The sequence below is a fragment of the Vidua chalybeata genome, chromosome 4 (assembly GCF_026979565.1).
Source record: "Vidua chalybeata isolate OUT-0048 chromosome 4, bVidCha1 merged haplotype, whole genome shotgun sequence".
Classification (NCBI taxonomy): Eukaryota; Metazoa; Chordata; class Aves; order Passeriformes; family Viduidae; genus Vidua; species Vidua chalybeata.
Genome location: NC_071533.1, coordinates 64,750,656 through 64,772,252, shown reverse-complemented (window position 1 = coordinate 64,772,252; position 21,597 = coordinate 64,750,656). Strand labels below are relative to the sequence as shown.

The following is a 21,597-nucleotide window of genomic DNA, read 5'->3' as shown; positions in this document are numbered from 1 at the left end:
GCATGGTTTAGCAGTGAGGGAACAGGGCTTTGTTCTCTCATAGGGAAAACTTACCCTCCAGGCCTTCCTAAGAGATGCCCTGGAAATACAGTTTTATGTTTCCACAGAGGTGATAATGATTCTGCTGTGGCTTGTTTTCACACTGTTGCTTATCACAGAACTGCTGATATTTCTTGCAGTCCAGTTTTTCCAGTGCTGCTCTCTGTTGCTCATAATTTGACAGGCTTTTGTGGCACTGAACTGGGGCTACCCAGCCCAGCCAGCACCACTCCCTCGGGGTCCTTTTGCTGTTTTCACAAATGCTGGTCCTGCTTGGTCAGGTCTGAGTTTGACTGGCTTTTTCAGTCAGTTTTTTGAGTCTGCTTTGGCTTCACGTGTGGAGTCTCCCACTTGTGACAGCAGCTACATTTTTTAAAAAAGCATTTCAGGGATCTGCTTTGATACTGGTGGCTGATAGTTCTGCTGAGGTCACCTGGTGCTGTGCATCAGGATTATGTCCCTCTGCTGCTCTGAGGAAGACCACAGCCTTGGGCCAGAGAGAAACTTCATGTCTCTCCTACATCAGCAGTGGGAGAGACTGCATGGAGCTCTGCCCGTGCTGGTAGGTACCATCCCTGTTGCTGCTGATCCACATTAGAATCACAGAATGGTTTGGGGTGGAAGGGATCTTAAAGATCCACTTCCAATCCCCTGCCATGGACAGGGACACCTTCCCCTGGACCAGGCTGCTCCCAGCCCCATCCAACCTGGCCTTGAAACTGCCAGGGATGAGGCAGCCACAGCTTATCTGGGCAACCTGTGTGCCCACAATGGCTGATGTACCACTCTTGCACCCAGTTACTCACCTGACAGAGCTGAGAGAGATCAGAGAACTGATTTATTTTATAAATCCTTTTAAATACTTTCAGCACCTTCCCTGGAGAGAGGAGAATGAGCAGCTGAGGGCAGGAACCACTTAACCCCCCCACAGCTGGGTTCCTTCAGCCATCTCTGCTGCTTCAAGATTAAATGAGAAGCAACACCTGCTACCACCTCTGTGCAGAGTCATTTAAAATCGTGGCTCTTTTGAGGGAGATAGTGTTTTTACTGGCCATTGAGAGCTGGTGAAGCACAGCACTGACACAAAGGGTCACAGCTGGCTGGGCTGGGTTTACACAGCACCTGTGTGGGAATGTCACTGCAGGAGGAAAAGAAAAACAAGGTGGGATGGTTAAGAGGCCACAGGTACTGGTTTCATGGAGCAATTGACACTGGCTCCAGTACAGGTGATGGACATTTCTGACTGCCTGGGATGCTGGCTAAGCATTGCCCAGAGAAAAACATAATAGGAGACATAGAGCAAACAAGTTAAGAGTCAACCAGCCACACACAGGAATCACCTCTGGAAAATACAAATCACATGAGTTTAACCAGATGGTTAAACTGGGCTGGGTGCACAGGAGAGGGCTTGGAGTGCCTCAGCAAACAGGTACAAACCACTCGTGCTGCTCTCCTGGATGGTGGGTGCAGTGTCCAGCAGCAGGGACAGGATCAGGGATCAGTGTCCAGGATCAGGGACAGAACTTTGCCTGGGCATTTAGGCAGTGGGTCTCCTACAGCCCCTCTCCTCAGCATGCAGAAAGGTGCAAGGCATCTTCTGTGCCTGCACCATGCTGCCCCTTCGTAGCTCCACTCTGAAACACCACCTGACAGCAGGAAACAAAAGGGACATTTGTCCAGGAATCAACCATTACTTTAGTTGCACATGTTTGCCCACAGCTGAAAGGAAGGGGAGAGCTTTAGGCTCCCTTCCCTTGACTTGTGCTTATGCTAAAACTTTGAGAATGGGGAACAAAATAAAAAAAATTGCATATCATTAAAAGGAGGTATATTTATGTTAGTTTGTGCTTGGGTGGAAGTGAGTGTTGTATCAGAGGGACCTCAATAACTGGAGCAGTCACTCCTCACTCTGTTGAGCTGACTATCAAAATGGAGAAACAGATAGGACTGATTGCTTTTTGGAGGGCTTTTTCCCCCTGAAGAAAGGAGAAAAGTATTTACTTGTGAAGGAAGCCAGGAACTGGAAGGGGAAGACTTTTCCCATCAGCCCAGCGCAGCAGAGCAGGGAGCTGGGTTGGTTTGCACAAGTAGCCACAACTCAAAAACTGAATTTTATTCCCCACCTGATTTTAGCTATACAGAAAGAAGTTGCTCATGGTTAAACACCTTGCCCAGAGCCACATCTGTGTTGCCCCAGGGGAAAGAGAGGCTGCTGGTCATGGCCTGTGCTACCAGCCAGCATAGACTGGCTCTGTGTGCTCTGTGCTCCCATAGGTGGTGTGTCCTGAGCCCCGGGGCAGCAACAGCGACTTCAAGGATTTCTTGCCATGCTCCTGCCACCCTCTCAGAACTATTAGAAAGACAACAAGGATTCCACCTGGAAGGAAAGGAATGGTAGTTATTCACAGAAGGGAAGGTAAAGTGACAGGTGATGTTTACTCTAAGACTTCTCAACTCAGGTATTCTCTTCTGAAAAAATAAGGGTTTTTTTTCTCCTACATATTCTGTCCCTCTCCAAAAAGAGCACGGAAAAAAGGTTCCACTAGCACTAATAACACTCAGCTTCAGCAGTTCAGCTTAACTCTGCAAGGAATAACGACAAGTTTTAATGAAATCATTCAGTAACTTGCTTTCCTACTCCCATTTACTCTCTACTCTCTGGAACTGTTTTCCACTTGGCATCTTATTCACTGCAGACCCCATGGAAAGGATCATGTTGAGAAATTAGTTTCCTCTGTGCAGCACTCACACTGAAGCACAAGTAACTAAGCTAGATTAACTCTGAGTCTAGACTGAGATCAGGGCTGTCAGGAAAAATTACTTTTGGATTGGGCATAGACATGGAAGTAATTGGCAAATCTCAAGTAGTGCGACATTCTGTTCGTTTGTTTCTGGCAGAAGCATCATCAGAGAAAATTGATCTGAACAGAAGAGCACAAATCTGTCGCTGTGATGCAATATGGCCAGACAAATACACCCAAATTTCAGTTGTGTGAGCAGACAGCCTCATGGTAAACACTTGATCTGTGAGACCAGCCGTGAAAAACTCACGGGTTCCTGCGTGGGTTGTTTCCTTTCCCCGTCTTTGCAGCAAGCTCTGGGAGAGGCAGGAATGCTGTTCCCTGACCCTCAGACTTGTTTATCACAAATGCTGGTTAATGAGCCATTGTCCCTCTCTGGGCAGGCTTTTCATATCCTTCAGTTTAATCTACTTTTTCAAATTAATACTCGCTTCAGATGGCATCTGTTTCGGCAGATTTTTGGACAACAGCCTGGCATGAGGGGATAGGGGTCAGTGGAGGACCTTTCTCATGGCTCCAAGCCACAGCTTGTGAGAACAACCCTCATCTGCTCCCTCCAAGCATTCCAGCCCCATGGAGACAGCAGTCAGAGGGTGCTGCTAGAGCTCCTGCAGACCCTGCTGTCCTTGTCCCCTCCTCAGCTGCCAAGAGACAAGTGTGATGAGAACGCTGCTTTCTTGTTGGAGAAGCAGCTTTCCTGTGTCTTATTCACTGTGGGGAGTAACACATGCATTTAATCTTTCCTCCCTCTCCTTTTAACAACAGCCAGCCAAGTGGAGAATGGGTCTTCAGGAAGTACTTAAAATACACTTGAAACACAGAAACTGTGAATATGAGGCTTGTTGGATATTCTTTATCCTCTGATGGCTTACTCATCTCTATGACTTGGCTCTCTTGACACAAGATTCTCATCTCTGCTAGTGTAAGTGGTACTTAGGGATTTCTCTTCGTCTCTCTGGGCACAGGAGACAGATTCCTCCTCCCAGCTTCCTCATCTGCCCTTTTTGCAATCCACAGCACTAATAGTTGCTCATTTTCATCATAACTCTCTGATTAAACCTCCCCCCAACTTTGATTAAAAACGAAATAACTCTATTTTCCCCTTCCTAAGACTAAAAATGCATATTCATTGTTTTGGAATGATTATTCATGGTGCAGCTTCCCAGTTGGAAAGCTCATCCACTCATTAGCTTACCCTAGTGAGCTAATTTACAGCAGGTGGCATCTGGAGGGATGCTCCCCACACTCAGCAGCTCCTGACTCTTGGAGACAAGGAACATTTGGCATCAATGCAACCAACACTGTATGAGCCAGCAGCTCCCCATTCTGCTGGATGCTGTGGCATGACTTAAGGCAGGAATACTTTCAGGAAACAAAGTCTCATAGCAAAAGGAAAGTGTCCTTTTTCCTACTTTTGTGCAGCCAAGGAATCCCTGTTTGAGGGTCCATACACATCCCTGTTTCCCAGGGACAAACAACAAGCTTTCAGCACTGTGCCACCTTCCTTCAGAGCAGGGAAAGGACTGTCACTGGCAATGAAAGCAGCCAGAAGGGCTTTCATTAGAAATCCTGCTTTCCAGAAACATAGAATACACCATCCAGAGAGTGCTTGGTTCAACACAGCTGCAGAGGGGTTTTACCAGAGGCCAGAGAGGAGCCAGACTGACCTGCTGAGAAGGTGGCCAGGACGATGACGGTGGCAGGGGTCAGCTGGCAGGAGTCCCCTGCCTTGTACAGGAAGAGCTCCATGCAGTAAGTGGGCTCCACACTGCCCCTGGGGCAGAAGGCGTCGGGAGGACACTTCACTGGCTTCACATCTGGGCTCTGCCCAAGAGAAGAAGTAACTCAGCACCAGCAAACTGCATAAGGTAACCAGGGCAAAGGGAGGTAACATTTTATCATTAGGGGGGAAAAATAAATAAAGGAATGAGCCTGCAATCATTAAATTCAGCCTTGTCTGCCCCTGCAGTGTTAGAGGGTGGGGAAGAGCAGAAGGTGTTACACAGCAAGTTCCTACCTCAAACCCCCTCATTAATGCACACACCATCCCCTCGTGTCCCAGTCAGAGTAGGCACAAAGCCACACTCCTGGAGTCACAATTTTAATCATCTCCCTGCATCAGAGCCCTGCCTATGTTTAAGAGAAATGAAGCTCAGATTACAAGAAAAAAGAAAGCGTTAATTGAAGTGTATTTAGCTTGTCATGGGACAGCTCTGGCTAGCAAAAGCTGTCCCCAGCTGGTGGGGACTCACAGGGCAGTAGTGGTTTTCTGGGCACAGCTCACAGCTTTCCTTTCCCCACTGTAGCTGGTACTCTCCTGTCCTGCAGGCCTTGCATCTGTTGTCACTGGGGCCTTTGAATGTACCTAAACAGCAAATAAGCACAATATGAAGGTCTGAGACTAAACTCCAGGATCTTTGCAATTGCATATGGACTGATGAACTCTCAAAGCCACGGGGAGAAAGAGCATTAAGTGCTCATGTGCATAACAAAAGCTGAGCCTGGACTTTGGTCCTGGTTCGGTGGCAAAGGGTCAGAACAGAACAAAGAGGGATAGAGGGATTAAAGAATATTTGGGGTCAGACCTTGGCAAACAGAATAGTGTGAGTAGGAGTATGTAGGAAAGGGGTTTAGCAGTGAGTTCTGGCTTCAGTTTAGGGGAAGATGGGAGCTGGAGGTCAGCAGTGTTTCATCCTCTCCAATTCTGGATTCAAACACCTTTTCCAGCTGTTTGAAACTTGCTGAGCAGACTTCAAAGCACATCTCAGTTTCCCAAGCTTTGTGGGAGAGACAAGTCACAGAAGTTCCAAGTCTCAAAGTGGTAAAATGCTTTCCTGCACGTTTAAAATGCAGTTTGGCTGTGAGACACCCCTGGGGCTGTGTCCAGACTGGAGGCTGGCCACTGCCATAGGGGTGGCCGGAGCGCTGTGCCTGAGCCCTGCCCAGCCCTGCCGGCTCACCTGCGGCAGCCTGGCATTGTTTCAGACAGCAGAGGAAGGAGGGAGTACGGCCGTGTCCCTCACATCCCCTCCCCGTGTCCCTTTGCCCCAGGCTGCTCCTGCAGAACATCCATCTCTGACAGCAAGGCTGTGCTTTCCTCGGCAAAGGCACCACCACAAAGAAAGATGCTTTTTGCTTTTTGGGCTCCCTGGCATGCCAGGGACCAGCACAGCTCCAAGGCATTAACCAGCCTGGTGGGAAGGTCTGGCACAGGCATAGCCTCCACCAGCACCCAGCCAAACCTCCCAGCACTATCGCTCAGTGCCCGGGCACAGCTCTGCTCTGCAGGGCGCTGCAGCCCCGGGGCCGGATGAGAAGAGTCTGGAATGAGCCGCTGGAGCTGCAGCCGTGTTCCCAGCGGGCACGGCCTCCCTCCCGCTGCAGTTACCTGGCGGGCAGGACTCGCACCCCTCCGACGCCTCCTGAGGAGCCTCCTGTCCCCCGGGGCAGGACAGACAGGCCGAGCAGCTGGTGGTGCTGGCAGGGGAGAGGAGACAGGACACGCTGTAGGATGAGCATTTCCAAGACCAGCCCAGCCCACCAAAGCCAGCTCTTACAAACTGGAGTCTCCCAGAACCAGGAACCTTTGCAGTTTTGTGGGTGCCTGTCTCCAGTGCAGTTTCTCACACAGACCCACAGAATGGTCTGGGTTGGAAGGCACCTTAAAGATCATCTCACACTCCAACCCCCATGCCATGGTCAGGGACACTTGACTGGGTTGCTTCAAGCCCCATCCTACAGCTGAAATGGCAGGTGACTTGTCTTTGGGCACTACACTGGTGGTTCCAGCTCAGTGGCTAAAAGAAATGCCCCCATCCCTGTCCATTTGACATCCTGCACCCCAGGAGGCTCCTTACTTGCAAAACGATCCTGGCTGGCAAGGCAGACAAAAAGCTGCATTTTGCTTGGAGCTAAAATAGCCTGAAAAAAGAGAAGGGTAAGGCTTCAGGATCCTGCCTCCACATCTCTGCCCCACATCGTTGTGAATGTGCTCATGTCCATTTTACAAACAACCAAACAACTCCCCACAAAATGCTTCAATTGGCATTTCAGGGCTTTTGGGGTTATATTTGTCAAAAGATCTGAAAGAGCAGTGAAAGTTCCCTGCTACCCTCTGCCATGTTGATGGATGCATGGAGGGCTCTGGCAGATTCCCCTGGTGAATCTCACATCACTCAAAGCCATGCTAAGGAGACAGAGAAACCTGTCACCCTTGCCAGCACCACAGGCTGAACTGGAATGAAGCTGGAACAGGTGATTCCAGTGCCAACTCCCAAGTTATTCAGCTGGAGCAGGTCTCTGGCCAGGGGAAACCTCTCTGGTCACTCCAGCCCTTCCAGGCCTTCCCCCACCCCTGGAAGTCTGGGGTGCATCTTCTTCCCTGTGAAAGGAAGGACACAAGACCCACCAGCCAAGATGCAGCAAAGCTCCCTCCCCACACCACGAGGAGCAGGATGGGCAGGAGGACATGTACAGACCCTTCCCAAAGCACAAAAAGGAGTGAAGTGCCCCAAGGTGCCCAGGGGCCAGCAGGACCCAACTTGTGAGTCCCACCACACCACTAGGAAAGTTGAGAAAGCGGCACTTGGGAATTCAGGTGGGTTTGGAGGTGCCTGATGATGCACAACGTGGTCAGAGTTAAGGTTCAGAGAGGAGCTGGATGTGGTGTGGGTTAAGGTCTGCCTCAAACCTGGATTTGCAGCAGGCAGTGGAGGCTGCAGCAGAGCAGGATGAAACCAAACCCACCTCCCCTCTCCCTGCAAGGAAAAAGGAACTTTTTACATTTATACTTGCAGGATCTAGGGGCCAACCCCACAGACTCCCCTGTTGTCTAACACAGTGTACAAATCTGCTGAGTAAAGGGAGTGACAGACCCCATCACTGTCACCAGCCAGATTTTGTTCCTCCCAAACTCAGCAAGTGACAGCCAAGGTTTAGGTACAGCCCAGCAGCTCGGTGGGTGGATTTTCAAAGGAACAGTTGTGCATGTTCAAGCAGGACCCCATTTTGGGTGCACAGGAGCTGCTGCACTGCATGTGTTAATTAGGGTTTTGCATAAGTAAGTGCTGTTCTGTTCTGCGCATGCTGTTACCCCATCTGCAAACACATTGCACCAGGCTTGAGTGGCATTAGCCAGATGCAAAGCAGCTCCTTTTTAAAACCCCAGTTTTAATGTGTGGAAAATAAGGAGAGTATTACACTTAATATTCAGACTGCAGAAGATTGCCTAAATGAAAACAAAGATGCTTTAGACTCACTTTTGCTATCAGAAATAGAGAATATTTTGTTTCCTGACAACGCTTCCCCCTTGTGCTAAAACTGAATTTCACAAAACTTTTTTCCTGACTTTCATTGCACAGTTAGCATTAACTTGTTGCATAAACAAGCATGGCTGAGATCCGCTCTTTTCATTTTAATAACAACAGAATAGGGAAGAGATCTGCTGGGCTATTTTTAGCCTGTTTACCCTTCAGTGCTTTTCAGTTACCTGGTAATTGCATGTGCCCCTGGGAAAAAGCATCATGTGATGAAAATGCATTTGGGTTGAACACAGACCAAAGCCTACCTCGCTCACAGGCTCTGCAAGCTGCAGCCCCAGACTCATTAGCAAAATGTCCTGGCGGGCAGGGAAGACACACAGTGCTCCTTGGGAAGCTGGGAGGGAAGGGAGCAGAGTGGAACACAATTTTAGGTCACCCAAGCCTTGATCCACTTGGGGAAGACAGAGCAGAACATGTCACTGACTAGTCTAGAATTAGAGAAATTATGAAAAAAAAGTTCAGGCAGAAAAACATCAGTTTGAACTCACCTGAATGTTAAAGGTCCACTAAAAACCTGAAGTTCTCTGTATATTAACATTAGAGATGCATTTTGCCTGTGGGCAATATGGAAAGGGACCATCTGAATTGAAGGTCTTTAAAAATATGCTGTGGTCAGACTTAAAACCCTTGGATTGAGTCAGACTCTTCAATTCACTCTTGAAAATGGAATAGGGAAGGTGTTTCCTGTTCAGCATCCATTTCAAAAGGAGCTGCTCCATTGCTGGGAATCAGGAGCTGAAAAAAGGACCTAAACCACAGGCCCTAACCTAAACCTGTGAGAGCCCTGACCTTAAACAGCAGGGACTGTGGGAAAAGGGGGGCAATATGTCAGACCTCCAGGAGGAGTGGGAGGAAATGAGGCAAAGGCAGGGAAAGAGGAAGCTTTTACATTCATCACTAACAGAGCCAAATCCCCCTCAATTCTTTATCAATGGAATTTGATAACATACTCAGAGATGCTTTGGAGGAAAACAAGGACATGCTCTTTAATTCCTTCAAAAACTGTAAGGCTGCATGAGATTTGCACGGGAAAAAAAACCACCAAAAACCAACAAACCAAAACCCCAAAACCAACTGGAAACATAGCAAATGCTTTGCTGAAAACAAACCAACACAAGGCCTGCACCAGCCAGAGCTGCTCAAAGCTGCAGGGAGGCCAAATTCTCCAAATACCACAGAAATGTTAAATGGTCCCATCGAAGCCCTGAGGCCCAGGCAGCCACCAGGAGATGGGCAGGCACACACTGCACCCCCAAGGTCCCCTCCAGATCTCCCACTTTTGGTCCCTGCTCTGGCACACACCAGCCCAGCACTGCTGCCTGACCCTCTCTGGTCCCTGGCCCTCTCCCACATGCCAAGAGCAGCAGCTCTGTGTGCCCTGGAGACTGCTCCTGGCTGCTTTTTAAAGCAATTTGGGGGTACATTTTTAAGGCAGGTCCTCACAGCACAAACTGCAAGGGCAGAGCATGGAGGGGAGCACAGAGGAAGATCCTGCTGGCACTTGAAACTCAGGGGCTGCTGCAAACAAACTGCACAGCCAGGTCACCCTTACTACAGCCCAGGACTGATCCAAATGGAGCTGCTCTGCAATGGACACAGTCCTGGGGGGCTCTTGCCACCCCTCCTGTCCTTGCCACCCCACAAAGGACACAGCTCACTGTTTGCAGACATGGATACAGCAAGAGAAAATCTGATAGGAGTGGAGAGAGCAGCACATGCACGTGTCCCCACAGCCAGAGGACACTTGTACAGCATCCCTGGATCAGGCAGCCTGATGGAATTGCAAGACTGGGCTCCTGGCTGGGATGTCTTGTCAGCTTTGCCACACTATATCAGCTGAGGGTATTGCTTTAGATGCCAGCAACTCAAATGTAATGAGATGCCTTGGGGGCAAGAAAACAGGGATTGAGAAAGTAATTGGGCAAAGCAGGGAGATGGAGCCTGCTTGTCAGACATATCCTAGAGAAAAGCTGAGGAGATGAACCCGCACCTCACTGCCAGTGTCTCCCCACCACAAAACAACATGTTCCCTCAGTGCAGACAAAAGGCATGAGGGTAAAAAAGGGAAGCCCACAGAGGGGCAGCCCTCAGCACAAGCATATCTACACCAAGCTTTCCTGATGAGGAGAATTTAGCCTCTGAGAAACAACCCTGGCAGCACTTTTCCTACAGCCCAAAGGAAGAGCTTTTTCTGTCTGGGAAGTGTTGTGTGGTTTACCATCCAGTCCCCATGCTCAGGGGCTCAGTCACTCACCTGGTGTAATACCCCTGTGAGCAGGGCAGGCAGGATGGTTGCCCACTTTGGGGCTGGTAGTGGCCTGGTGGGCAGGGGCTGCAGGCACTGGGGTCAATGCACGAGCCCCCCACGCAGCACGAGCAGCTCAAGGTGCCTAAATTGGGACAAAAAGTCAGGATCAGGATTGCAAGGCTTGACTGAAACCCCTGTGTCTGCCAGGACAGGTCACTGCCACAAAGGCAGAAGCTTTGGGATGCAGTTCCTCTGGCAAGGCACTCATAGAGGGTAGAAACTGCAATGTTCATGCTAATCGTTCATGTTAGCAAGCTGCAGAGCAGCCATAAGATGATCTAAGGAGCCAAGGCTATCAGTGTGGATCTCCAGTAATTAAGCTGATTGCCTTTTCTTTCTTTAATTTGAGGGGCCAGGAAAATTTTCCTTGTTTTCCCCCCAACACACAAAAAAAAAGAGACACACAAAAAAAGAAGAAACCAATATAGTTCTTTAGATTACTGATAATTTAAGCTTGTAGGAAGCAGAACTGATGAGTAAAGCCCCAGAGTAGAGGATCTGCCTTAAGCAGTAAGAGCTTTTCTTTGAGCACAGGTACCATGGCATTCCCAGCAGGCAAGTTCTACCCCTCTCTGCTCCACAAAACCAATCCCAGCCACACAGAGGAATTGGGTGGGATCTATTGCAGCTGTACCACCAACACAGACAATAGGAGAAGGCCCTGTCAAAGATCCTTCATAAAAGGGAGGTGGGAGATAATTCCTGTCCTCTGCAGATTCACCCTAAAGCATCAGAGCTGCTTTTAAAAAGTGCCCTGCAGTGCAGGGAATAAGCAAAAAGAACATGGCTTGTATTCTGGAGAATTAATTTCTTTTTTTGAGAATTTTTTTTTGTGGGATGGAGTGGTCGTGTTTGAAATCAGAACCCAACCATGTTACGACAAGTAACTTCTGGGAAAGGTTATATTATGCACTGCTGACCACAACAGAGGTTGATCAAGTATTTTCTCAAGGCCATGGAAAAAGGCTGTCTCTATAGCAGAGATTCTCTTTCAAACATTCGAGACAGCTGGAAATTGACCTTGTATTTGGCCCTGGAGCCCAAAGTGATGTGCTGCCAATAAATCAAACTGTACTCGCCTTACACTTTGTGCCACAATCTACTTTGTCACCCCACTGGGGAAGCCTCAGAAGGACCAAAACACAGCACAAGGCCAGGAAAGGCCAAGTCTTTGATTTCAGAAGGGTGAAATGAATTAAGTCCCTCTCCTGCTGCCCATCCAAGCTTCCAACACAAGAACAAGTGCTGGCTTCACCACCCCTGACAAACCCCTTTTCCTCTAACGCAGAAGGCGGGCGCAGGGATCCTTACCTTGGGTGGGGACAGTCCCTGGGGGGCAGGGGGCACAGGCTGTCACGTTCACTCTGCTGCAGTTGGAGGGCTGGGGGATGCTGGGGAGCGGAGCTGACGACGGGAGCCATGGGGATGTGGTCACTCCTGGAGGGGACGCTGGGGCACTGCTGGATGTGGCCGTCAGCGCTGAAGACACCTCAGAGGTGGCCCTGCTGCCAGAGGTGGGGACGGTCCCCGTGGTGGGGGGCAGAGTCTGGGCAGGGGTTTTTGTGCTTGGATCAGCAGATGGAGCTGCTGTGGATGCAACAGGGTTTGCAGTGGTTGGTGTCAGTCCAGCTGAGAGTGTTGTGGGAGCAGCTGGGGGAGAAGAGGCCGTAGCAGTGGTTGCACTGGGAGGTGTTGGGGTGGATGCAACTGGAATCTCAGTGCTGCTTGCACTGGGAGGTGCTGGGGTGGATGCAACTGGAACCTCAGTGCTGCTTGCACTGGGAGGTGCTGGGGTGGATGCAACTGGGACCTCAGTGCTGGTTGTCTGGCCTAAAGCAATACCTAAGAAAAAAAAAACATAATTAGTGTCTGAATTATTGATCTCCCTTTAATAACGGCTTCTCATTTAGGTCTTTATCAACTGTTTAAACCATGTATCCTTGTTTGATATCCACAAACTCCCCTCTGCTGTGTTCCACTACAGAGCAAGGATCTGAGGCAGCATCTGAGCATGTCTAGCACATGAGACTTACCAAGAAAATAAATTAGTGGGTCCTTGAGGCCACAAATAAGTAAATGCCAATGTCTGGGAGGTCTGACTCATGGGTGTGAGAATTGCCTGAAACAGTCCATTTTGTTAGCTCCTTGAGACTGTTTACTCTGAGATCTCATGACAATCTGATTTAAGATTGTTAAGATTGAAAGTAGCTGACTGCTTTATCCTATCTCCCTTAAACAGAAGAAAAGCCAAGAAAAGACATGGGCTCAGGGCTTTTTAAAGCTGTTCTTGCGGTACATCCAGTAACCAGAAGGGAACCTGTGGGCCAAGACTTGCTTTAATTCTGAAATCCTTCATCAGAGTGAGGATTGCTGAAATCTATACAGAAAGGAGGTGTTACTGCAGCTCAGGTTGTTTTTCTGTGATACAGTGTGGACTGGATCATCTGCTGATGGAAAGCAGCAGGTTACTGTTGATTTAGCAGTATGAAACGAAGTAAAGGAAGAAAAGCGAAACCTAAACAGGCAGCTCCTGCCCAGAAGCTGTGCCACTAGCTGGGTTCAGGAACTCAGGGAAGGCAGGGATTTCCTCAATATTTACTGCAACTTCTGAAAACACCCAACCTTATACAGCACCAGTAGGCAGCTGGAGCTGATACTGTGGGGTGTAAATGCTCTCTCAGAAGCACACACCTGCTAAGCCCCCTTGCCAATCCATGCCCAGTGGCACAGAGAACACAAGGACTCCTAAGAAATTGGTTTATGGTTTTCCAGGAGGTCAGAGTGCAGCTGACACCCAATAGTGGGATGTTGGGTGACAGCACAAGCTGTCAGGTGTCAGACCTACATCCCTGCAGCCTTTCCCCCAGCCCTGATTCACCCTCAACCTTTCTCTCTTAATTTTGTACCCACCATGCAAAACCAGGAACTGTGGGCACCAGTGCTCAGCACTACCATGGTACAAACATCAACATGCAGACCAAGCTGATGGCAGCTCCTGTTAAAGTTCTGCACCAGGATCAGGACACTGGATAAAAGAGTCTTTATAAAGTTGTGATCACATGGAAAGAGTTTGCTGGGAGTGCTCCCTCCTGTTGTTGACTGCCTGCTTTGTGCCAAAATCCATCTTGGTGTAACTACTGAGAAAAGCAGATGAGCACCCAGCCATCTGGGCCACTGCTCGGGTTTTAAAGAATTTACAGAACAGTCTGAGTTGGAAGGGACCCAGAGGATTGTGGGCTCCAGCTCTTAAAGAGAATGGCCCATATGTGGATCAAACCCACAACCTTGGCATTATTAGCTGTGCCAATAATGTTCAGCACCAACTGAACCATATCTCATTTTCTTGCTGTAGCCCTAAAACAGAGACACCAAATCTAACAGTGATCATTTTGTAACACACTGGTTTGCCCCAGGCTCAAATTCAAGGGACAGCATTAGTCCAAGGTAGGGAGAGCAGCTCCACGGTGCCCACACAGGACACTGCTACCGTGGCCAAGCCTCCACCCAGAAACGAGACACACAATTCCCCTCATCTGACTCCTGTGCCTGAGGGGTTGAAGCCAGTCTGCTTGCTTTTTCCTCACCTCTGGCAACAAACTGAGATTCATCCTGAGATTCAATAAACAAATCCTAACGTAAACACTCGCAGTAAGGTAAGGGCAACGTCAAATTCCCAGGGAAAGCCTTTCAGAAGGACCTCTGAGATCAAAGTCTGATCTCCCACAGCTCCTCCTGACCCCAACAGCTCAACTCTGCCAGCCAGAGACACTGCACGGGTTTCAACAACTTGGACTGCCCACAGCTGGATGAATTTTGCTGCTGTTGGGGTTTTTTAGTTGAATATGCTTCATTGGTTGGTTGGTTTTAATGTCAAATGGTGGTGCTCTTAAGAGGAAGTTTAAAATGGAAAGTAGTTTTCCACAACACTTTACCAAAAGTAGTAAAGTTGTTTGCAAAACTTCAGTAGCTATCAATAACCTTCGGTAGCCAGTACTTCTTAATAATTAAACAACTTCTGGAGAAAAAAAGGAAGTCAGAAGGCTGAAAAAAATAGTTTTGAGCACAAATAAAGTGTTTGTGTATTTTACCAGTCATAGTCACAGGTGTGAAAAAACAGTACTCAAACAACCTCAGCTTCATCTCTCCTGCACTTACACTGTCTGTCATGGAACAGCAATTCTGTTTTCTAGAGCCTTTTTTGTGGTTTTTTTGGGATTTTTTTGGTGTTTTTTTTTTTTTGTTTTTTTTTTTTTTTTTCTTCTTTAAGGAGCACTATGAATCGCCTGAAGTATCTCCAGGGGAACTTGAAGGATGTGTTATTTTGCATGTGACGCCTTGGTATGAACAGGAGCCTTGAGGAAGTCAGGGAAGGATAGAGAGCTGATCTTTCCCAACCTACCACCAGGCATCCTGCTCCTTGGGGTTTAAGATAAAGCCTCTGCAAATCTTCACTATGGAGACTAATAAAGCTCTACTTCTTTCACTTCTTTCATTTTTTTTCCTTTTCTTCCTGTAAAAGCAAATTTTTGTATTTACCGCGCGCATCCCACTTCCAACACTGCCCGTGTTTCAACGCTTCCTTGCCGCCTTCCCCCAGCCCTGCCCACAGCCTCACCCCATGGTGAAGCCCAGGGCTCCCACAGCCCCTCTATGGCTTCACCCCCCTCTGTGCTCAGCCAGCGAAGAGAAACCCTGTGTCGGGAGGACTTACCTGTTAAGCACACCATGGTTAAGCTCCACAGCAGAGGACAGAGCCAGGCACTCATTTTTCCCTGGGGAGTAACACAGCCTGTCAAGAGGCAAGATCAGCAGCTAAAGCCCTCACCCAGCTGCTCATTCTCCTCCGCTTTGGTGCCCAATTTTGTCACCTGACTGATCATGTGGCTCAGTCAAGTCATCCTCGCCCCAACAAAGGGGGGTTTATATTGGGAGACTGCAACAGGTCAGAGAGGATACGGCCTCCCCAGAGCAGAGCACCCACCAGGCACCCAGAGGAGCAGATGTGCCCTCACAGAACTGCAGAAATCCGTGTGAGGAGCGCTCTGGAGGAAGTGATGGGCTCCCGGGAAGGAACGGGCAGAGCAGCATGGGAACCCCGCCTGGCTGCGGGCCAGCCCCCCGTGACCTCGTCAAGTGAGAGGATTTCATTTTTTAGACCCACGAGATTTCCTGAGAGAAGAGAAACAAGAAAAACAACCCCCAGAAGACTTCCTGTTTTAACTGGGGCCAACCACGCTGCAGCCTCCGGTGAGCACAGAGCTTTCCCAACCAGCATTTCACTCCACCTCCCTCCCCCATTGCCCCCACGGTGTCCAGCTTGATGCATCAAGTGGTTATCAGGATCAAGCTCACAGATCCTGATGATGATTTTGAGGAGAGAGCATTAAGTTTAATGGGGCCCCACCCCATTTTCCATGTGTTTCAGTGTCTGTACTGCCTGCTGGGCCACAGATGTCCCCATGTTTTCCTTACCTTGCAGCCCTGCTTTGAAAGATCCCCCCTTTCCCTCTGCCCCCACTGTTCAGCAATCAGCATTGCCAAGCCCCACTGTGAGAGGATTTCCTTTAGCATTCAGCTGAATGCCACATCTCACATGCCACCTCTTTGCCCAAATTGAGGGAACAGAGGGCTACTCATACAGGATTGTGGATGCTCCACATGCAGCCCCCACAGCTGCACATTCAGTGAGATCAGGCCCTGTCATGCACTGCTCGTGTCCCTTGTGTTCCAGGATCCTCAATAGGGCCCAACATGATGAGCCAAAAGCAGCCTGCTCTAACACAAACCCTCAGGCTTTCCTCACAGTGGCCCAGGTGGGGTCAGTTTGGGGCCAGGGACACTTTCTTGTCCTCCTGTCTCTGGCAGTGACAGTCTGCCTAACCATCCTGCTTCATGGTAGCTGCATGGAGACAGGGCAGCCTCCTCTACTCTGCTGTCACCAGTTTGGGTGGGTGCAGGTCAGCCTGTGACCAGCTGGCTCCTAACACAGTCAGATACAACCTTAACCTGAACTGATGACTGCCAAAGTGATCACAAGCAAGACATCAGGCTCAGCCCTGGCAGCCCCTCAGAGATGCTGCCCAGCGGCTCTGGACAAGGCAGGGGTGGGTTGAGTGCTGCCCCTTCCCTGCAGGCAGGAGAGCTCTCAACGTGACATTGCTCTGCTTGGCTTTACAGGTTGTGCAAGCCTTTGCACAGGATGTTTGATCTCAGTCTGTGTAAAGAACCTGTTCCACCCAGAGCTGTGCAGGGCCATCCACTCCCCAGTGGGCTGAGACTCTGCAGTGAGAGACAACAGGAGCAGCATTTGAGGATGGAGCAGCTCTGTGCACTGGTAAAACACTGCCAGCAATCACCCAGTGAGATTTATCCTGCTAGGGAAGCTGGCAGCAGACCAGTCCCCTCCATCCCACAAGCTGCACCCCCTGGCTAGTGGGGAGCTTTCCCACACTCCCCAGTCCCAGAACCACGTCACACATGGGCTGAGCAGCTACAGCACTCATGTACTCACTGGAAAAACAGTTCAGAACTGGATGTGGCAGCACTTTCACTGTCAGTTTCAGCCTAACACATGGAAGAGAAAGGGAAATGGTGCACTAAAGCCCTTCCTGTGCCCTCAGAGCCCCCTTTCTGGGTGAGCTACCAGAGCCCAGGTGAGAGATGGGACAGGCTGCTTTCCTCTCAACTGTTTTAGCAACTGGGCAAGCTGGAAATACACTTCTGATGGGGAAAAATCTAATGCCACTTCAGGGCAGTACAAACAGACAAACTCATAAACTCCTGACCTGCCTGGGCCTGTCTCCATTGAGATTAAATGCTTTTGCTAGTTGGTTCACAGAGAATAAAAAGCAGTGTCATGGTTTATCAAAAGTGATGTCCTAGGCTGGCACAGGGCCCTGATCTTGTCAGTTCTGTTGCTCTTCCATAGTTGGCAAACCTTGTGTCCCCAAACAAACCAGAGTTTCCTCCACCCTCGGAGCTTACAGGGCAGAGACAGGAGCAATTATGCTTCTCCCAAGAACACAGCATCCTGTGCAAACACTCCAGCAGTTTGTGCCAACTCCCTGGCCTTGCCCAGCCTGGAAAGGACAGCTCTTGTCCAAGGCTGTCCTGCTCCATCCCAGCTGAGCAAGCAAAGGATGTGCCATTAGAGGTTTCATCTGCTGAGGGCAGATGTGGATTTCTGAGCTTCCCAGGCTTTAGAAACCCAAGGACCACCACAGGGCTCTGCATTAACTGCCTGCAAGTCACCTGGGTGTTAGATACCCAAGTGATCTGTTTATAAGCAGAGCTGCCTGCTTAGTGAGAAACACCGAGCAGGAAGACTCTCAAACAGCAGCATTCTTCACAATGTCACCTGTGACCTGCCACTGCCTCAGCTTTTGTCAGCTGGGATGTGACTAAGTGCTGTGGGGGTGAAAATCCCCAGGTGAGGCCCCACCTGCAGTGGGGACAGCGCAAAGGAGAGGAATGTGTGAGCTGACAGCAGGCTGCCACATCCATCAGCCTGAAAATGGTAGGTCACCAGGTGACTCCTGAAGGTCAGGAAGGTGTTAACTACAAGCAGAGGAGAGCAGAGTGGTTTGGCTTGACAGGTACCACTAAATATCATCTCCTTTCATCTCCCTGCCATGGATAGGGACACCTTCTACTAGACCAGGCTACTTCAAGACTGATCCAACCTGACCTTGAGCACTTCCAGGGATGGTGCAGCCACAGGTTCTTTGGGCAACCATTTCCAGTGCCTCACCCATCCTCACAGTTTTTTCCCCCTAATAACTACTATAATCCTGTACCTTTACAGTTCAAAGCCATTCCCCCTTGTCCTATCACTATGTGTCCCTCTCCAGCTCTTTTATAGACCCTTGAGGTAGCAGAAGGTGCTGTAAAGTCTCCCTGGAGCCTTCCCTTCTCCAGGCTAAACAACCCCAATTCTCCCAGCCTGTTCTCATAGCAGAGGTGCTCCAGGCCTCTGAGGACCTTACTGGCCTTCCTCTGGACTCATAATTTTATCCTTGTATTCTTAGGCTCTGTCCTGAGTTATCCACCACTACTGCACTGCTGGTGTCCTAGACTTAGCAGACACCTGTTAGAGTGGCAAATGACTGTCATGCTCCAAGGCAGGCAAGGTGCAGCAAAGCTGTCCTGTTTGCATGACTCTAGGAACAATGTGGTGCTTGGTGTGCTGTATTCAGCTATTTGACAGGACTGTGGTCTTTTGGCAGTGTTGCTGAGCTAGAAACTGGGGGTAGACTGCGCTGCTGCTGCTGGGAAAGAGCAACATATTCAGGCAAAATGCAAGCTGGATTCTGACAGGGGCTTTTTCTTGGAAAAGACTTTTCTTCAAGCAATATAGGTTGTGATTCCTACCCAAACCTGGCTGTGTGTAGAAGAGGTACCAGCTGCAGGTATCATTGCTCCTCCACAGACAAAAAAGCAGAAGCACTCCTGACCCCCCTGGGGTGCATCACCCCATGGGCTGTGCTGGGAAGCAGCAGTGAATCCAGAGCCCTCTTTTAGGTGCAAGGTTATTCCAAGGTATATTCACTGACTCCCATAAAACAGGACAGGTGTCCTTCAGGGATGCAGGTCTAACAAGCAGTCAACAGCTTTGCGCCCAAGACACTCCTACAGAGGTGAGGAAAAAAAATAAATAAACCAAAGCAACACCACTATTCCCAGAGGAACACACAGAGTTTTCTGCTCTGGACGGCGAAACCTCTTCGTGAGCGAACGGCCACGCGATGGCACCACAGCGCTGGGCAGGGGACACCGGCACGGCCGGGCCGGCACCAAAACCACCTCACCCAAAACCAGCCTTTGGGAGCGGCTCTTCCCAAACTGCGCCCGCAGAAACCTCCGGCAGCGGTGGCTGTTGTGGAGGTGGAATAACGAAACCCACAAAAGGGAGCTGGAGGAATTTAAGTAAAAAAGAAAAGTTATTACAGTCATTTTGAAACAAAAACCTCACACCTCTTTTTTTTTTTTTTTTTTTTTTTTTTTTTTTTTTTTTTAAAGTGTTTCATCTGTGTCGGGGTTTAGAAGGAATAATAATAAAAAGAGCAGAGCTAGCCAAAGGAAAGGGGACAGGTGTTGTACTGCAGCAAGGAGCTGATGGTTTAGCCAGCCATAACCATATACAGAGGCTAGAAGTTTATTTTCTCACAAGCAGCACAGAACATTTAATTCTTATTTAGTCCTCCCAGCAGTTATAAAGGTGATCATAAATGGACCAGTGTCCATTGGGTGTCATTCAGTTCTAAGGACACAGTTCAAACCCAGCTGGTACTTAAGGCAGAACAAGTGCAGGGGGTGTTGTCTGTGCTGTTCATGATTGCAGCATTTGGAGGAGGGAAGGAGGAAACACCTTCATTGAGCACAGCTTGGGTCCCCCCTGGACAACAGCTCTGGATCAATGTAGATGATCACAAAATTTTAGCACAAGACCAGCTTGTCATGCCAATTCTCCTATGCCAGGAAACAGCCAATTGAAAAAAATAATTTTAACTGGAAGATGAAAATGAAAAAGGAGAGAGAGACTATGGACTCCAGTGACACCAAATGATGGGGCAGGCACTAGAGCCAAGGTTACATGCTAGTGAGGGGTTCAATCAACCATTCAGAGAAACCAACTGCTTACTGTTTTCATTAAATTTTTACCAGGAAGGAATAAGTATATTACAAAACCAAACACACAGGAACCACATTCTGAAAGCCAAATAAAGGAATCTCCCCAAGTTCCTCAGGAAAAGGTCTCAGAATCCCAGAATGTTTTCAGTTGGAAGGGACCTTAGAGATCATTCAGTTGCAACCCCCCTGCCATGGGCAGGGACACCTTCCACTAGACCAGGTTGCTCCAAACCCCCATCCAACTTGGCCTTGAGCAGTTCCAGGGATGGTACAAGTGTCTTGAAACACAGCAGGTTCTGGAAACAGTCTGGAAACAGTTCTGGAAACATTTACTTTAGAACAGTCAGGTTTTGCTTCTTGCCTTATTTTCCCTTTCCTGCTCTCAGGAGAGCCTGTACACACACCTGTGTGGCAGGGAGAGGAGTGGGGTCTGAGATGTCCAAGCTCTGTCTAAAGGCACTTGGAACACAGGACAGCATTTGGCACAGGTTTGTCCAGGCCTGGAAGAGGTCAATGTTTGGCCCATCATCAGGGTCCATCATTTGGTCCATCTTAAGGGCTAGCACTAGAGCAACATCCTAAACATTAAATCCCCTACAGCCTTGTACCAGCTAAGCCTCTCCAAAGTGTCAGTGGCACAGAGATTGTTAAAAACAGCTGGGTCTGGTTCTGCCCAGGCCAGCCTCAGCAGGCAGGTGAAGTGACACATTCCTGTTCACATGGAGTGTATCAGGGTCTAGGCACCAGGAAATCTCAGAGAGCAAGTCCCCTATGAAATAACAAATGAAGTGTGGATCTCAACCTCTCCTAAAGCTTTTGTCCCAAGCATTCTACCAGAGCAGCTGACCTGGAACAGAATTCCCTTCCTGGCTATTTGATAAGGTCGACTTGACACAGAAAAGAAAAACTTCTATGCCTGGCACCGCCCCAGCACAGGCAAGTGGAACAGAGCCATGTCATACAGCTGCACACAGGGAAATTGGGATAAGGCCAGCCACACATCTCCACATAACACTGTAAGACAAACCTTCATGCTTATCACAGAACCAGACCCTAGGAACAGTACGTGAGTATGGAAACAGTTTCTAAACACCCACAACAAAGCCCACGCTAAAAACCACCAATCCCAAAACACACTCACCTTCTGCAGCACTCAAACTGAGAGAAGCCACCATTGCTCCAATTCAGATAAAGGCAGCGTTGAAGAACAGGGTTTATTTCACACTTCCATAACCCATCCACAGAACCTGGGCATGGCAGATGTTCCTCACACCATCAGATCTCGGCACAGGCACACCCACACACTGCAGACACATCACCCAGGGCTCACCAGCTCTCAGTGAACCCACACACAGAGCAAGAACAGGTATTGCAGTAAATCTACTCACAAATATCCTAAACCAGGAAAACCAGCACTTGTCAGCTTTGAAATGCTAACTCTGAAATTCACCTACAGAAACAATGCCACAAATCTGAAAGATACAGAATATCAGGCAAT

The 21,597-nt window shown here is 49.1% G+C and overlaps 1 protein-coding gene across 6 annotated transcripts; it reads right to left on the bottom strand.

Annotated features, from left to right (window-relative positions):
* Positions 1-715: 715 nt before the first annotated feature.
* On the bottom strand, positions 716-15,494 carry LOC128786744 (uncharacterized). Of its 6 annotated transcripts, none has more exons than XM_053940300.1 (10): positions 15,181-15,494; positions 14,869-14,979; positions 11,781-12,311; positions 10,416-10,551; positions 8,407-8,495; positions 6,698-6,761; positions 6,229-6,317; positions 5,093-5,205; positions 4,508-4,664; positions 716-1,685 (listed from the first exon to the last, which is right to left on the bottom strand). In XM_053940300.1, the coding sequence occupies exons 2-10, from the start codon at positions 14,876-14,878 to the stop codon at positions 1,531-1,533; spliced, it is 1,344 nt and encodes a 447-aa protein (XP_053796275.1). In that variant the 5' UTR covers positions 14,879-14,979; positions 15,181-15,494; the 3' UTR covers positions 716-1,530. The 6 variants fall into 6 exon arrangements, with proteins under 6 accessions (XP_053796275.1, XP_053796272.1, XP_053796271.1 ...); XM_053940297.1 differs by lacking the exon at positions 14,869-14,979 and having other exon boundaries at positions 15,181-15,241; positions 15,451-15,486; XM_053940296.1 differs by lacking the exon at positions 14,869-14,979.
* Between the last annotated feature and the right edge of the window lie 6,103 nt (positions 15,495-21,597).

Coding starts and splice junctions, on each gene's coding strand:
- LOC128786744 (XM_053940296.1), bottom strand. CDS start 15,235: ATGAGTGCCTGGCTCTGTCCTCTGCTGTGGAGCTTAACCATGGTGTGC. Junction 6,318..6,697: donor CAGCCAGGATCGTTTTGCAA/GTAAGGAGCCTC, acceptor CTCCCCTGCCAG/CACCACCAGCTGCTCGGCCT. Junction 4,665..5,092: donor CAGAAAACCACTACTGCCCT/GTGAGTCCCCAC, acceptor TCTCTTGGGCAG/AGCCCAGATGTGAAGCCAGT.